At 42.1% G+C, this 19,012-nt stretch overlaps 1 protein-coding gene across 5 annotated transcripts in view; it reads right to left on the bottom strand.

Annotated features, from left to right (window-relative positions):
* The window catches only part of ADGRB3 (adhesion G protein-coupled receptor B3), a 1,235,185-nt gene that overhangs the window by 28,143 nt on the left and 1,188,030 nt on the right, over positions 1-19,012 (bottom strand). For all 5 annotated transcript variants that reach the window (XM_068281444.1, XM_068281441.1, XM_068281445.1 and 2 more), the window contains one exon: positions 18,363-19,006. In XM_068281444.1, coding sequence (XP_068137545.1) covers positions 18,363-19,006 — 644 coding nt within the window. The remainder of the gene's footprint in view (positions 1-18,362; positions 19,007-19,012) is intronic.

Raw genomic sequence — 19,012 nt, 5'->3', positions numbered from 1 at the left:
GCATCCTTATTTATTTCCTTTTAAACAATATCAGTTGTCTGGCAGTCCTGGTGATCTCTTTGGTTGCAGTAGTGTCTGAATCACCCAGCTTAAATGGGTATCATATTGGATGGGTCAGTAGCTGATCTTGTCAGATTTTTGTCAGAAACATCTGATCTGCATGCTTGTTCAGGGTCAGTGGCGTAGCTAAGGATTTGTGGGCCCCGATGCAAGTTTTACATGGGGCCCCCCAAGCACTCTATACATAACAATTGATACGGCGCACCAAAATTTGTCAATGGCAACTACAGTGTCAGAGGTGCAAGAAGGGGATAGGGAACAGCTTGGATGATTATTACTATTCAAAGCATCTATAGAAGTGATTATTATGAGCACAGGACCAATAGAGGGCTAATACTGCAGTTGAGGGAGAGCCGTCCGGGCCCAAGGGCCCCTTGCAGTCGTTACCTCTGCACCCCCTATTGCTACGCCCCTGTTCAGGGTCTATGGCTAAAAGTATTAGAGGCAGAGGATCATTAGGACAGTCAGGCAACTGGTATTGTTTTTTATACACACTGCATAATTAAATTAATATACACATTTTATGACCTGGAGGAGGACTAATATATTAAAATATAACTTTTATTATTATGATAGAAAAGATGTATTGGCTACTGATTATAATTGAACTCCTATCAAGGAGTCAGGGTATAGGTAAGTATATGGATCTAAAGGCCTGTATACCTGTCTAGGCACATAAGATCGAAACCCTTGACTGCTTGCTAACAGTACTAGTTGATAATAATAAACCACCAACCCTACATGTTTTACCCCCTCAATGGGGGCCTTTATCAGGGGAATAAAGAGCTCAGTGATAAGGTGCAAGTGCACAGTACAACACGTACATAAAGCATACATTTCAAATATGAAAAACAACAAACAGCTTTTCAGCCATAGATCAGCAGCTAGCTGAAATGAAGTTTTTGCCTCTCATAGATGGCTGTTAGAACTTTTGTTATTCTGCAATTTCATTAACGCTCATTCGTTAATGAGTTGTAACATTAGAAAAGTGGCACAGAGCCCACCATAAAAGGCAAGTTAAGCATAAAAAGACTATTAACTATACATAAAATAACTCTCAAAACATTTAAACTGACAAAATGAATTGATAATTAAAGGACATCTGTCAATAAAAAAACCCACTTCTTAAATACTGTATTCTAGGGCAGGGCTTTCCAACCCTGTTCTCAAGTACCACCATCAGTGCATATTTTGCAGAAAACCACAAACATTCACAGGTGAGGCAATCAGTGTCTCAGTAGAGCTGATTAACTACCACTGTTGATTTCCACAAAGCATGCTTGAGGACAGGGTTGGGAAGCCCTGTACTATGGGCCCGTTTCCACTATCGCGGATCTGCATGCGTTTCCTGCATGCAGATTTGCATAGCCAATATAAGTGAATGGGCCTGTTTCCACTTGTCAGTTTTCCTGAGCGTTTTTCTGTGCAGTATTTTTCTGCACAGCAGAGCCCTCAGAATTTGCCTGCGTGTGGAATGCATGCGAATCGCCGCTAATGTATTTAATAGGGAAATCGCCTGTGAATTCGCATGGAAATCAATGGAAAAGCACACCGGCACTGCCATGGTTAAATTTGCATACAGCGTCATCCACGCGAATTTGTGTGTAAATTCGCATGAAAATTCGCATACACCCCAATGCGAAATTTTTACCGCGGCGATTCGCACCGCACAAGTGGAAACAGGCCCTATGGCATAAAATACCACTAGTACTATTTTATTTCTGCTCACAGCTCTGTTTTAAAATCATCTTTTCAGTTCTTAAGGTGGCCACTAACTATACAATTTGATGAGCAATCGTTTACAAATGATTCTTTACATGAACAATTGGATAAGGTCATTTGGGATCACTAATGCACAAAAGTAACCTAATCAAACAGATTGACAGGATCAAACTGAAAACCGGATTAATTTCATTAATTTGATTGGATTGGTTAGGAGATTCTTGTCCATTAGTGGTCCCAAACGATCATTTCCGATCGTTCATTAGAAGAATCGTTCATAAAAGATCATTTGGCAAAATGTACCATTAGTGGCCACCTTTAGGTTTGCAGCTACAGATTCTGAAGGACTGAACCATTTACACAGGGGGCAGGGCCGGTTTAAGCAACAATGGGGCCCCAGGGCAAAATAAACCTGGGGGCCCCCCCAACAGATACCCCGGAGCAAAAATTGGCATTAAGGGACATTTTTTGCAGCTGGTATAGTCAGGGTTTGAAGCCCCAATTGGTCGGAGCTCCACATTCTGGCTACCCCAGCCTGCATGGGGGGACAAGGGGTTAAAAAGTTTCAGGAGGGGGGACCCCACATAATTTAAAAAAAAAATTTCCCACACTCTAAACATAAAAAAATTGGGAAAATAGGAAAAAATGCCAGGGATCTTCATACAGCCATATTGCGGCTGTATAGCAATCCCTGGCCAAAGTGTTGCGGCTGCGTATGGACCCCCTGGAAACCCCGTCAGGAAATGTATTGCTCTTTCTTTTGATACATGTAAAATTACACTACCGTTAGGTACTAAAAGTGACATTTACCGCATTTAAAAGTATACTTTTTTCCTTCGAAACTTTAAAATCGATTTTCTCAAAAACGATAAGGTCTTTTTGAAAAAAAATTTTTTTCCTATTATTACCAATGATCTCCTTAACATATCCTGCAAATTCAGGGTTTCTAGAAGTTAAGGTGGATTTTCTATTAACCATTAAAGTCGGCTGGTTTTTGAAATGTGTATTTTTTTTCCTTTGAAACTTTAAAATTGATTTTCTCAAAAACTATAAGGTCGATTTGAAAAAATTGTTTTCCTCTTGTAGCCACTGGGGGCCCCTACAAGCTCTGGGGCAGCTGCCTCCTTTGCCTCTATGGTAGCGCTGGCCCTGACAGGGGGAGTTGTTGCCCTAATAATCACCATTTTGCCAATTTTTTTTACTATGGTGGAAATTATTTTGAGCAAAAGGAAATGTATAGCCCTGACAAATCTCCTTCACCACTCTGTCCACACTCACGACATGCAGCAGAGATAAAGAGGAGCTGTCAGCCATACTATCTCAGAAAAACACACACACACACACATATATATATATATATATATATATATATATATATATATATATATATATATAGATACATACTTGCTATACTTACATATCATATGTATTGCATTGTCCACATTTTGATTTTAGAGATTTTTCTATAGTAAGAAAAGAAAAAATCCTTCTTAGGATTTTCCATTTTGACTGTGTCTATCTCGAAGCCAATCCCGACATTTCCTACCTTACTCTGTGTTTCATTGTCCGCCCTCCTCCCAGTCTTCAGACACTCCCACCCAGCTCTGCAGTAGAAAGTGCATTGTCATGAATCACCATTGTGTGACTCTGCAGAGCTGGTTTATTTGTATGGTTTAGATTTCATTTCAGAAGCTGCTTTTCTCAGCTTCTCAACATGAGAAATATTGGCAAGAGAGGAACAGAGGTGTAGGAGTGAAAAACCGGAGAGAAAGAGGCTTCAGCCAATCCATAAAGAAGAAAAAAAAGAAAACCCAGCATGCCCTGCAACTTCCTTTGTGTGACAGATGTACCAAATAAGAGCCAGGGAAACTGGGGAATGAATGTTTTATGGAGAAGAAAAGTAAGAGTGATTTTTAACGTTTGGTTAAGATTAGTTTGGTTAAGATAACATTATAAGATAACTAGCAGTCAGGGAAATGTGTGAATACTACTCTTGACTGGCTGCTTGTTATGTTGCAACTTCTGCAGCATCTCCTATAACTTTCCTCAGCTCTAGCTGCAGATTGCTGTCTGTGCTGGGTGGTGGAGACACATTGATAAAGGGTAATATCTTTGTGACTGTGTAAAGCCCCATACACACACTCAACAGCAGTCTTTTACGCAGCACAATTATCAAACAACTTTTGTTGTGAAACAAATTGAAACAACCACAAACAAGTTGTTTGCTATTGTTCAAACAACTGATAAGACTGATAAGACGTCAATCCAACTGTTGGATTGACGCCTTATCAGTCTTATCAGTTCTTTGAACAATAGCAAACAACTTTTTTAGGGTTGTTTCAACTTGTTTCACAACAAAAGTTGTTTGATAATTGTGCTGCGTAAAAGACTGCTGTTGAGCATGTGTATGGGGCATAGGGAATGGAAAAGATAATCACACATTGAAAGAAACCTTTAACCCCTTTCCAAACACCTGTAGAAATCTTTATCAGCAAGGTGATTACTAAAGTATACACTGAAAAGTTGATAGCAACCCCACCTCCCCATGTAGTAAATGGTTCAGTCTGTCAGAATCTGTAGCTGCAAACCTAAGAAATGATGGCAGCATGATTTGAAAATAGAGAGAGAATGAGAAAGCTGTGTAAAGAAATAAAGTGCTCCTAGTACTAGTGGTAATGTGTGCTCTAATATACACTATTTGTTTTGTAAAAAAAGTTGTCCTTTAATAAGGGGTGGTAAATAACATTTGTTTGCTGCACTGACACCAAACACCACACTGAACAGTACAATTAGGTACTCTTTCCTTGTTCTTTCATAGAATTGTCATTGCACACTTTTCTTCAGTACCAGACATATAAAATTTCACTGTAAGTTCAGTTTTAAAGAAAATATTCATATTATTAAAATACCTAGATGTGTGCCAAATTTACAGATAAATTAAACATTTTAAGCATTATTTCACATCACTTTAGTTTTTCTCCATAACCAATCTCCCTAGTTTTTGAAGTGCCAAAACTGTGGATAGTGGAAACTGGCTGCAATCCCAGCAAACTAACAAGCCGATAAGCTTAGAAGTGGCTTTAGGCTTCCGCATTTGGCTACAGCATTTATAACATTCATAAAATCAGTTCTGAATTTTTTGAAAATATTGTTGGCTGGGAGTTTCACAGGACCACTAACAAGTGCATAGTCTCTTTTCTAAGAACAGCAGCTTTGCTAAAAGACATTTATGATCTGAAAAGGTTCCACTCCAGTCAACATTGGTACTTTGATGAAGTGAATAGTGGCTCTTCTAGTTTCAAGAAGAGCAGCACCATTCAATGTTTAACAACTACAGGGCATACTCATTTCAAATCATTAATTGAATACCCCAGCTGTTGAAGTACATAGAACTTCCTGTATTTTAAGCTGTATTATAGCTAGATGCATTTGTCTTCATTTCAAAACTCTTCCGGGAAACAAAATAGTAATACTACAATTGAAGAACACAAGTCCAAAAGTATCCTGAAGCTCCTTGACCACCAGTAATGCTGTGGTACCAATAGAGCTCCTGGCTCACAAATCTGTCTTTACTTCCCTTTACAATTCTACCTTCTACATAGGTTATAACATTCATATTTGGCATATTTGGAGTTCATAAATAAAATATATTGACTGTCTTTACTACAGTCGTTGTGTGTCTACTTGGAGGAGGTAAGTCCACCACTACCTCCTCTATTTACCAAGAATTTGGTTTTTAACCACTTCCCGACCACCTAACGCACAGAGGCGGCCGGGAAGTGGAGCCCTTAAGGACCGGCTCACCCACAGAGGCGGCGGTCCATTTAAGGGCATGGGCGGAGCGATCGCGTCATCCGTGACGCGATCCTCCGCCGGCGCCTGTCACCGCTCGCCCGCCGCAACATCCCGCCGGCTATACGGAAGCGCCGGCGGGATGTTAACCCCGCGATCGCCGCATACAAAGTGTATAATACACTTTGTAATGTTTACAAAGTGTATTATACAGGCTGCCTCCTGCCCTGGTGGTCCCAGTGTCCGAGGGACCACCAGGGCAGGCTGCAGCCACCCTAGTCTGCACCCAAGCACCCTGATTTCTCCCCCCCTGCCCCAGATCGCCCACAGCACCCCTCAGACCCCCCCCGCCCACCCCCCAGACCCCTGCTTGCACCCAATCACCCCCCTAATCACCCATCAATCACTCCCTGTCACTATCTGTCAACGCAATTTCTTTTTTATCTCCCCCCCTGCCCACTGCCCCCTCCTGATCACCCCCCACCCCTCAGATTCTCCCCAGACCCCCCCCCCCCTGTGTACTGTATGCATCTATCCCCCCTGATCACCTGTCAATCACCTGTCAATCACCTGTCAATCACCCATCAATCACCCCCTGTCACTGCCACCCATCAATCACCCCCTGTCACTGCCACCCATCAATCACCCCCTATCACCACCTGTCACTGTTACCCATCAGATCAGACCCTAATCTGCCCCTTGCGGGCACCCAATCACCCGCCTACACGCTCAGATTGCCCTCAGACCCCCCCTTATCAATTCGCCAGTGCAATATTTACATCTGTTCTTCCCTGTAATAACCCACTGATCACCTGTCAATCACCCATCAATCACCCCCTGTCACTGCCACCCATCAATCACCCCCTGTCACTGCCACCCATCAATCAGCCCCTAACCTGCCCCTTGCGGGCAATCTGATCACCCACCCACACCAATAGATCGCCCGCAGATCCGACATCAGATCACCACCCAAGCGCAGTGTTTACATCTATTTTCTCCTCTAAACACCCACTAATTACCCATCAATCACCCCCTATCACCACCTGTCACTGTTACCCATCAGATCAGACCCTAATCTGCCCCTTGCGGGCACCCAATCACCCGCCTACACGCTCAGATTGCCCTCAGACCCCCCCCCCCTTATCAATTCGCCAGTGCATTAGTTACATCTGTTCTTCCCTGTAATAACCCACTGATCACCTGTCAATCACCTGTCAATCACCCATCAATCACCCCCTGTCACTGCCACCCATCAATCACCCCCTGGCACTGCCACCCATCAATCACCCCTGTCACTGCCACTCATCAATCAGCCCCTAACCTGCCCCTTGCGGGCAATCTGATCACCCACCCACACCAATAGTTCGCCCGCAGATCCGACGTCAGATCACCTCCCAAGGGCAGTGTTTATATCTGTTCTCTACCCTAAACACCCACTAATTACCCATCAATCACCCCTTGTCACTGCTACCTATCAGATTAGACCCCTATCTGCCCCTAGGGCACTCAATCACCCGCCCACACCCTCAGAATGCCCTCAGGCCCCAGCCCTGATCACCTCGCCAGTGCATTGCTTGCATCTATTCCCCCCTCTAATCACACCTTGAGACACCCATCAATCACCTCCTGTCACCCCCTAGCACACCTACCCATCAGATCAGGCCCTAATTTGCCCCGTGTGGGCTCCTGATCACTCGGCCAAACCCTCAGATCCCCCTCAGACCCCCTTCTGATCACCTCCCCAGTGCATTGATTGCATCTATTTTCCCCTCTAACCACCCCCTGAGACACCCATCAATCACCTCCTGTCACCCCCCTAGCACTCCTATCCATCAGATCAGGCCCAATACAACCTGTCATCTAAAAGGCCACCCTGCATATGACTGGTTCCACAAAATTCGCCCCCTCACAGACCACCTGTCATCAAAATTTGCAGATGCTTATACCCCTTAACAGTCATTTTGAGACATTTGGTTTCCAGACTACTCACGGTTTTGGGCCTGTAAAATGCCAGGGTGGTATAGGAACCCCAGAAACGGACCCCATTTTAGAAAAAAGACACCCCAATGTATTCTGTTAGGTGTATGACGAGTTCATAGAAGATTTTATTTTTTGTCAAAAGTTAGCGGAAATTGATTTTTGTTTTTTTTTCACAAAGTGTCATTTTTCACTAACTTGTGACAAAAAAAAAAAATCTTCTATGAACTCGCCATACACCTAACGGAATACCTTGGGGTGTCTTCTTTCTAAAATGGGGTCACTTGTGGGGTTCCTATACTGCCCTGGCATTTTAGGGGCCCTAAACCGTGAGGAGTAGTCTAGAAAACAAATGCCTCAAAATGACCTGTGATTAGGACGTTGGGCCCCTTAGCGCACCTAGGCTGCAAAAAAGTGTCACACATGTGGTATCGCCGTACTCAGGAGAAGTAGTATAATGTGTTTTGGGGTGTATTTTTACACATACCCATACTGGGTGGGAGAAATCTCTCTGTAAATGGACAATTGTGTGTAAAAAAAAATCAAACAATTGTCATTTACAGAGGTATTTCTCCCACCCAGCATGGGTATGTGTAAAAATACACCTCAAAACACATTATACTACATCTCCCGAGTACGGCGATACCACATGATTGGCACTTTTTTGCAGCCTAACTGCGCTAAGGGGCCCAAAGTCCAATGAGTACCTTTAGGATTTCACTGGTCATTTTTGTTTCAAGACTACTCCTCACGGTTTAGGGCCCCTAAAATGCCAGGGCAGTATAGGAACCCCACAAATGACCCCATTCTAGAAAGAAGACACCCAAACGTATTCCGTTAGGAGTATGGTGAGTTCATAGAAGATTTTATTTTTTGTCACAAGTTAGCGGAAAATTACACTTTGTGAAAAAAAACAATTAAAATCAATTTCCGCTAACTTGTGACAAAAAAATAAAAACTTCTATGAACTCACCATACTCCTAACGGAATACCTTGGGGTGTCTTCTTTCTAAAATGGGGTCATTAGTGGGGTTCCTATACTGCCCTGGCATTTTAGGGGCCCTAAACCGTGAGGAGTAGTCTTGAAACAAAAATGACCTGTGAAATCCTAAAGGTACTCATTGGACTTTGGGCCCTTTAGCGCAGTTAGGGTGCAAAAAAGTGCCACACATGTGGTATCACCGTACTTGGGAGAAGTAGTACAATGTGTTTTGGGGTGTATTTTTACACATACCCATGCTGGGTGGGAGAAATACCGCTGTAAATGGACAATTGTGTGTAAAAAAATCAAAAGATTGTCATTTACAGAGGATTTTCTCCCACTCAGCATGGGTATGTGTAAAAATACACCCCAAAACACATTGTACTGCTTCTCCCGAGTATGACGATACCACATGTGTGGCACTTTTTTGCACCCTAACTGTGCTAAAGGGCCCTTTAGCGCAGTTAGGGTGCAAAAAAGTGCCACACATGTGGTATCGCCGTACTCAGGAGAAGTAGTATAATGTGTTTTTGGGTGTATTTTTACACATGCCCATGCTGAGTGGGAGAAAGGTCTCTGTAAATGGACAATTGTGTGTAAAAAAAATTAACAAATTGTCATTTACAGAGATATTTCTCCCACCCAGCATGGGTATGTGTAAAAATACACCCCAAAACACATTATACTACTTCTCCTGAGTACGGCAATACTACATGTGTGGCACTTTTTTGCAGCCTAACTGCGCTAAGGGGTTCAAAGTCCAATGAGCACCTTTAGGCTTTACAGGGGTGCTTACAATTTAGCACCCCCCAAAATGTCAGGACAGTAAACACACCCCACAAATGACCCCATTTTGGAAAGTAGACTCTTCAAGGTATTCAGAGAGGGGCATGGTGAGTCCGTGGCAGATTTCATTTTTTTTTTGTCGCAAGTTAGAAGAAATGGAAACTTTTTTTTTTGTCACAAAGTGTCATTTTCCGCTTACTTGTGACAAAAAATAATATCTTCTATGAACTCACTATGCCTCTCAGTGAATACTTTGGGATGTCTTCTTTCCAAAATGGGGTCATTTGGGGGGTATTTATACTATCCTGGAATTCTAGCCCCTCATGAAACATGACAGGGGGTCAGAAAAGTCATAGATGCTTGAAAATGGGAAAATTCACTTTTTGCACCATAGTTTGTAAACGCTATAACTTTTACCCAAACCAATAAATATACACTGAATGGGTTTTTTTTTTTATCAAAAACATGTTTGTCCACATTTTTCACGCTGCATGTATACAGAAATTTTACTTTATTTGAAAACTGTCAGCACAGAAAGTTAAAAAAATAATTTTTTTGCCAAAATTCATGTCTTTTTTGATGAATATAATAAAAAGTAAAAATTGCAGGAGCAATCAAATAGCACCAAAAGAAAGCTTTATTAGTGACAAGAAAAGGAGCCAAAATTCATTTAGGTGGTAGGTTGTATGAGCGAGCAATAAACCGTGAAAGCTGCAGTGGTCTGAATGGAAAAAAAGTGGCCGGTCCTTAAGGTGTAGAAAGCCCTAGGTCCTCAAGTGGTTAAGCTTATTTAGCTTCCTTTTATCCTTTTGGCGCCTCTGTTCTCCTGCATAATAGGTTATAACAGATTCTTGTCTATCTATCTATCTATCTATCTATCTATCTATCTAATCTATCATGGGATATGTACATAACCTGAAAAAAACCACAATGATGCTATAATTTCAATATCACCAAATCAAGAAAAGCATGCACAACTATAGACTACATAATTCTCTCATTACAGGATAATGTCACAAAATGTCATTTATCAGAATGTTAAACAAAATAACATTTGTAATTTATTCAAAATAAGAGAAATAAATGATTTGTGTGCTTCCACCCAATAGACAAGCAATGAAATACATCAAACTGGAAGAGATTTTTTGGGTTGCCAAAGTGCCAGGTAATTACTGTTGCTTTGTATACTAAGAAATACTAAGAATGTAAATAAATAGAAACCAATAAAATATAAATTCATTTTTTGTATACCGTATTTTCCGCCGTATAAGACGCACTTTTTCTCCCCAAAAAATGGGGAGAAAAAGTCCCTGTGTCTTTTACGGCAAAGGCAGGGAATCCCCGACTTCCGAACACTCTCCGATACGAACCACCGCCATGTCGGGGATTCCCTGCCTGTGTGCATCCTCCTTCTGCCTCTTTTGTAACCCCCGACTATGTCAGCTGCCGTGTCTTAAGGCCCCGCGGACACATGGGGGAGACATGGGGACACAGGACACATGGGGCAGACGCGTCTTTGTGACGCGTCATTAGAAGCCGTCACTAGAGGAAGCCGCACACAGAAGCCGGAGGTCTGCAGTCCACGCGGGCATGGTGGAAGAGGTAAGAAGCTGCCGCTAAACACCCGGGGGGGCCAGACCACACAAGGGGAGGGGGCGGAAACACCCGGGGGGACATACAACACAGGGGAGGTAGCGGAAACACGCGGGGGGGGGGGGCGCGGACACATGCGGGAGTCAGGACCATAGCGGGGACTTAAGACACGGCAGCTGACATAGTCGGGGGTTACAAAAGGACCATGGGGGAGACAGAAGGGACAGGAGGACTGGTTAAGGGCTCTGCCTTTGACATGGGAGACCAGGGTTCGAATCCTGGCTAGGTCAAGTACCTATTCAGTAAGGAGTTCAAGGCAAGACTCCCTAACACTGCAGGGTGGCCTCTTGAGCGCGTCCCAGTGGCTGCAGCTCTTGAGCGCTTTGAGTCCGAAAGGAGAAAAGCGCTATACAAGTGTTCGGATTAATGGGGGTGACAGGAGGACCATGGGGGAGACGGAAGGGACAGGAGGAGACATGATGGGGGTGACAGGAGGACCATGGGGGAGACGGAAGGGACAGGAGGAGACATGATGGGGGTGACAGGAGGACCATGGGGGAGATGGAAGAGACAGGAGGAGACATGGTGGGGTGATGGGAATATGCATGGGGTGACAGGAGGACCATGGGAGGCACATAAGAGACAGGAGGAGACATGGTTAGGGAGACAGGAATACACATGGGGCAGACATGTGGACACATGGGGGAGACATGAGGACACAGGACACATGGGGCAGACATGGAGGATACATGGGGGACACAAGAGGCTACCATTTGAGGGATAACATGTACAAGACGCTCCGGGAATATGGACGCACCAGGTTTAGTATTATTATTTTTTTTCCCTGGATTTTGCCCTCTAAACCTGGGTGCGTCTTATATTCCGGAGCGTCTTATACGGCACGAAATACGGTAATTAACTGGAGGCCATAAAAATGAGTTGCTTATGAGGGTTTTAAATAACATAGACCCAATACAGGCAGTTTTGGTTGTACAAACAACAACAGTGTAAAAATAAACAGCAAAAAGTAAATTGACAGTATACATTACATAACAGTAGTTGAATCACAATCTAGAATATTACAAACCAACAGACTAACTTAAATGGGTGAGGGGGAAGAGGATGAACCAGTAGCACTAATTAGATGATCAGTTCAACAAAACATGTTCTGACACATTCTTTGGCAGCGACTTATTGAAGCTATGAAGTGGTAAGAGGATACTGCCAGAATTCTTGTGATGCTGTAGAATTAGTCATACAAACACATTGGACCTCATTCAGTGAATGTTTTTACAGAGTTTTCTCCCAGGAGATATTTTTCATCTTATATACAAAGTAACTTTCACCTATCAAAGTAAAAAATATAAAAAAAAAATAAGGACCCGTTTCCACTGAGTATGAATTTGCAATGTAAATTTTTTGCATTAAAGAGAACCTGAGGTGCGTTTGAAGAATATTATCTGCATACAGAGGCTGGATCTGCCTATACAGCCCAGCCTCTGTTGCTATCCCAAACCCCCCTAAGGTCCCCCTGCACTCTGCAATCCCTCATAAATCACAGCCACGCTGCTGACAAACAGCTTGTCAGAGCTGGCTGTGTTTATTTCTATAGTGTCAGTCTGCTGCTCTCCCCGCCTCCTGCAGAACTCCGGTCCCCGCCTGCATCCCTTCCCTCTCTGCTGATTGGAGGGAAGGGACGGGGGCAGGAATAGGAGCTATGCAGGAGGCGGGGGAGCAGCTGAGACTGACACTACAGATGTAAACACAGCCTCACAGCACGGCTGTGATTTATGAGGGATTGCAGAGTGCAGGGGGACCTTAGTGGGGTTTGGGATAGCAACAGAGGCTGGGCTGTATAGGCAGATCCAGCCTCTGTATGCAGATAACATTCTTTAAACACACCTCGGGTTCTCTTTAAAGATTAAACCAATGAATGTCAATGGAGTCATTTCCATTGAATGTAAATTTTTGCATGCAGTGCAATGCAGAACAAATATTGATTGCATGCTGCAGATATCTGCACCATGCATCTGATTTCCATGTTATGATTGATAAACATATATTACATTTTTTTAACTGCATAAAAACATGAAAATGTGCATTCTGTATGGGCTTGAGTCAGTGGAGCAGCACCCTCCAAGTAAGTTGTAAGGCTCATCTTAACCCCCCCCCCCCCGCTCCCCCATGGCACACTACATTATGAACCTCCCTTATGGGTATGTTCATTGTAAAGGCAATGTTTTTGGCGCTTAGTTTCCTTTAAATTACATTTTATTGATATGGAATAAAAACATCTCCCGGGAGAAAACTCAAAAAAAAGTTAATTCAACTAGGGTCATTGGCTTATAAGGACAACCAACATTTAAAAAATTTGGAAGACCAACCTGATCTGTGGTCATCAGACGAGGTGGTAAGGAACATGGTAATATAATGTAATGGACCCCAGAGTGATGCAGGGCTGGTGAAGAGACAACATTGCCTCTCTTAAGGTTGTATTATGTAGAGGCTCATTTGCAATATGTTTGATTGTCTAGAATTACAGTTATAATTTAAAAAAAAAAACCTGATTATTTAAATTTTTCAAATTGTTCACACTTTACAATATGCACACAGCAACAATGTTTATCGGGCACTTTGGCTTTTAAAGCATTCCAAATTGATTTGTAATTGGTACCCATATTTATTTTAGTATTTTAAAAGTTATAAGCAGTGAATACTTTGAATGGTATTCCGACTATAATTTACTAGGCTGAAGAATTGTAGTTCACAGTGGGACACCTTCTGCTTGTCTGTCATCTCCCCTTTTATTAGAGCAGAACAATCACTTTTGACAATAATAAAGCCTCTTTCACACGGGAAGCTGAACTGCATGCTTGTTGGGCAGTTCAGCCTCTAACTGCCAGCCACAAGCACCTTTTATGTGCATTTGTAACCCCATGTATGTCATTGTTTGACATACAGTGGCATTACATGGTAGCAAAAAATCGTGACCGGTGAGCTCGGCACAGGATGAGCTGAATGATGACTCACCCTGCTGCCGCTCAAATCCCCGCCGGCATTAAATACTATCCCCCCCCCCCCCAGTCATAGCAACTCAGAGGGAGAAGCAATTTGGGGGTCTGGTGATCACCGGAACCACGATTTACCCATATGTGCACCACGCACTATAGCATTACTGATATAGCTGTGTCTAGTTTTGGTGGTCGTGTTGATTGTTGTGTGCCGAAACCCCACCTGTTTTGATAGCAGGAAATATGGCTTGACTAAGAGATCCAAAGATAATGCAGTCTCTTTGTGGAACCATAGCTTCTGCTTGTAAGATCTTGCTACTACAAGAATTGCAGAAATGTTTTGGTAGGTTATTTACATTGAGGCCAAAACCCAATTACTTTACAGTGGCAGGAAAATGAGTTTTAAGAGACATTTCAAAGTGGAATATAAGCATAAAAAAATCGTATTTGAAAATGAATTGTAATAATGAATCTAGCATACATAGATTTAATGATTCTTGGGCTTCTTCTTTAATATCTTCAGTATGGTAAAGGAGGAGTGCTCTCAGGCTCAGAGTATTGCCTCCTGTAGATGGTGCTATTGTAACTCTAGGATATGCTTAACTTTTGGACTTTTATACTGAAATTGCACAAAATGAGTGGCAAACAATATAGGCCATGACTGGAACAGCTGACATAATTTGTATTATTTTAGTTACTTTTATAGTATTTTACACACCAAAAAGCAATGAGCCGAAATCAGAAATCTTCACTGAAGTTTCTTACATACAGTACATTTTACTACAGGAGATTTCATGAAGGAATATATGATCAACATTTCATTGATATTTAAGTTTCTGATTGGCTTGTTAAAATCATGAGATCCTGTCTCACTTCTGCTTCCTGTTTATTCTAAAATAGGAAGCAAAACTGGGACATGAACTTGTGGTTGTTGTGATCAATCAGACTCTGTTTAATACAAAGAAGTCCAAAGGATTGGTTCACACACCAGCTTCTTAAAGAGCAAAGCATAGTTTTATTTTTCCATCATGTGCCAAACACCATCAGTTGACAATTGTGTCAGGGCCACACAGGGTCCCCTTCTTCAGAACAGTGCAGATCTGCACTGTTCTGAAGAAGGGGACTCTGTGTGGCCCTGAAACAATTGTCAACTTATGGTGTTTGATGCATGATGGGAAAATAATACTGTGCTTTGCTCTTTGAGAAGCAAGTGTGTAAACCAATCCTTTAGACTCATTTGACTGATATAGCGTGTTGCTTGACATCCTTGGTTATGCACCGTGATTGATATGGCAAAGTGTGCCGCTTCTCACCGTCTTACTTTTGCCAGTTTATTATAAGATCGTATTGATTATATAGCCTTCATGAATTTTCCTGTCTGATAATTTATGTAAGAAATTGACCATAGTTTTTCACAAGTAATAAGCAGTCAACTTTACAGATACATTTGCAAAATTATCTCTGTATCAGAAACATGTTAATTCTGCCATAAAACTATATCAATAAGATAGCAACACCCTCCATTATTAATGTATTCGCAACAGGTAGTGGATCACTAAGGGTACACATAAAGTAAATGCTTCATATAGAAGCGGCATGTACAACCCTCTAATGCCATCACCACACTATGAATGACACCATTAGTCCTAATCTGAGAAGAAGAATCTGAGAGGGTCTTGCAATGTATTACCGTCATTCACTTTAGCTAAGCTAACCATTGATTCAGTAGAAGACTGGATGCAGTCTAGTGTGCCATAGTCATAAAGGTGAGACTGATGGAGGAAGGTAGGAGAGGTAGCATTTTATAATGCCACTCACAAAATGGCAGTCTTCTATGGGTGGACTGAACATTCAGCACCTAGGCACAATGTGGCATAGAATGGAAAATAATGCCAAAAACATCTTTTAGAAAACTGTATTAAAACAGATTTTGTGTTAGTTTTGTGTTGGTTTCTTTATCCTTTAAAGCAGTGTTCCCCAACCCTGTCCTCATGTCCTCAAGGACCACCAACAGTGCATGTTTTGTGGAAATCCTCAGAGGCAGTTAATCAGCTCTGCTGAGACACTAATTAACTCACCTGTGCATGTTTGTGGTTTTCTGCAAAACATGTACTGTTGGTGGGCCTTGAGGACAGGGTTGGGGAACTATGCTTTAAAGGACAACTGCAGTGAGAGGTATGTGGAGGCTGCCATATTTATTTATTGTTCTGCAATTCCAGTTGCCTGACTATCCTGTTGATCCTCTGCCTCTAATACATTTAGCCTTAAAGAGAAACTCCAACCTAGAATTGAACTTTATCCCAATCAGTAGCTGAAACCCCCTTTTACATGAGAAATATAATGCTTTTCACAAACAGACCATCAGGGGGCCCTGTATGACTGATTTTGTGCTGAAACCCCTCCCACAAGAAGCTCTGAGTACTGCGGTACTTTTGGCAGTTTGTTACAATGTAACAAGGTTCCCAGACAGGAATTAGCTGTTTACAGCTGTCTCTAACAGCCAAAACAGCTAGGAGCAGCTACATAACCTGCCCACAGTAAAAATGTCACCATGTAATAAATGTCAGAATGTAAATCGGGGAGAGGAAAGATTTTACAATGAGCAAACACTGACTAAATAATGTATACATAATTATGGTAAAAATGAAGCACTTTTTTACTACATTATTTTCACTGGAGTTCCTCTTTAAACCCTGAAACTGCAGCAGATCAGGTGTTTCTGACATTATTGTCAGATCTGACAAGATTAGCTGCATGCTTGTTTCTGGTGTTATGCAGACACTGCTGCAGCCAAATAGATCAGCAGGGCTGCCAGGCAACTGGTATTGTTTAACAGGGAATAAATATGGCAGCCTCCACATACTTCTCGCTACAGTTGTCCTTTAAGGTGCATGACACCAATGCATTATGCAGGTCTACAAATGTGCATACATTTTTTTTTCTTTGTTCACTTGTCATTTCTGTGACCTGCTTATTATATCCCAGCCCATCTTTTTCCAGCACAAAGTCCCTTGTCAATGCAGTGTATTGGTGCAGCTATATCATTTACAAAGTCAAACTTTTCTGAACCATGTATCACTTTGCAAGTTTATAGGGATTTATTTGAAAGGGACAGATGTATGTGTGCTGCCATTGCTGACTTTTGCTACTCTGCTGGCTGTCATATATTTTCAAAGGTTTCACTAATGAGTGAGTTGCTGCTGACCAGGACAAGCTTGTAGCCAGTGAAGTAAGAAGTTCTGACCTTCAGTCATGTTCTGGGTCAGTGATTCATTAAGTAGTGAAGGCATAGCACGTGCATGACAGTTATGGAGCTCATAAATCCAAAAGCAAACATAGGTGACAGTTGCTTCACATCTACTGTTATAACAAGTCCACCTTCATAAGTGTAAGCCAAGAAGTGGTATTTTTCTTATGCCAAAGGTTTTACTTTAACTCAGCAGACTGAACATACAAGCTTCCAGGATACCTGACAAAGAAACCTAACAGATTCTAAAAACAATTTCAGTTTACCAATAAATACCATCCTATTTGCTAATATTTGGCCTGAATGGATAGCTAATGCAGTAAACTACATTACTGCTATAGCTATTTGCACAGCCACACATAACTACTGATCAGCAGGGCTGGGTTTCTAGAAAGGACTCAAAAACCTGGGCCTTGGGCAGCTGCAGCCTGAGGGAGCACCTGAAAATGAAAGAGGGGTTGCTACATATTAAAGAGGAGGCTGGAAATGGGGAGCAACACATGAAAGAAGGAAACTGATGCCCAAGGAAGCTGTTTGTGAAAGAGATGGGCTATGGTACACATGGATGATACACATGGAAGAGGCAGCTGTACTTAGAATGGGAGAGGCGCTGCTGCACATGTAAATGAGCCACAACATTCTTGGCCTAGGACCACAAAAAGTAAAAATCAGCCCTTGCTGATCAGCAATTCAGCTTATCAACCTGTACCATTGAATGTACAAAGAACACACCTGCAGATTTGCTAGTTCCCAATACCACAATTTTACTTCAGTTCAGAAACCTTTTATAAGTTCAAGTAAAAAAAACAACTTAAAAAAATGATTGTCACCTATGTCATATGACAGCATGCAGAACTCACACTATATCCATAACAGCCTAAAAAAATGATCACCTCTTAACAAATTTGTGTAACCGGGTTACAGCTCCTCTACACTACTGGAGCCAGATTAGGTTATGTATGAACCTGTGTGAGTTTTCAGATTCGAAAACAAATAAGTCGAGGTATTGGGTACCAGCAGATAAAACACAGATACAGCTACACATTTCTCCCCTTTGTTTCTTTGCATCAGTCTTCATTTGTAGAAATACACAAACCTGCTCTTGAAAACAGAAAATAATTGTGTCTCTGCATGTGATGCAAAAGGCTTCCATCATATAGGCAATAAGGGTAGGAAATGGGATGTTACAAACCTCTAAGGAGCTCATAGATATTGTTGAACCTGTTTCGCTCCTTGATAATCCCGCACTGTCATCCAGCTCTGAGGCTATGAAGTTCTTTACTGCTGTGCGAGGTTCAAAAGGAAGGCTCTGCATGTGTTCTTGTGACACAAGATGCTGATCTAAATTTATACCAAATTGTTCCATTACCGCTGGATTCATGCTAAATTCAGGATTGACTTTGTAATGTAATAGTCTCTCATGAGGCAATGTATCCATCGCTATGTTCATTTTATTCTCATCTTTCATTTGAGGCTGCATGTTCCCCGAGCCTCTTGGCATTACAATATAGTCACTCTCCATCATTCGCTCCTGGGAATGGACCATATCCATATCTCCCGCTCTGAGGTTGTCATCTGTGCATAGGTACACAGTTCGTCTTAATTCGCTATTCTCTTTTTTCAGACACTGCTCAGCCATTTCACTCATACTCATGGGCATTTGCAAAGCAGATGGTTGTTGAATAATAACTTTAGAAATGATGTTTCCAGGCAAGGTAGAGTAGCTCATCCCTTCCGTGTTTACCGTCTTTTCATCTTCATCATCATTCAGAGAGATCCTGGAGAGGGTTCCTGTTATTGTGGCAGCTCTGCAGGGGCCGATGTCCTTGTGCAAAACTGTAA

The sequence above is a fragment of the Hyperolius riggenbachi genome, chromosome 4 (assembly GCF_040937935.1).
Source record: "Hyperolius riggenbachi isolate aHypRig1 chromosome 4, aHypRig1.pri, whole genome shotgun sequence".
In the NCBI taxonomy this organism is placed as follows: domain Eukaryota; kingdom Metazoa; phylum Chordata; class Amphibia; order Anura; family Hyperoliidae; genus Hyperolius; species Hyperolius riggenbachi.
Note: the sequence above shows the minus strand (reverse complement) of the source record. Positions and strands in the feature narration are given on the sequence as shown.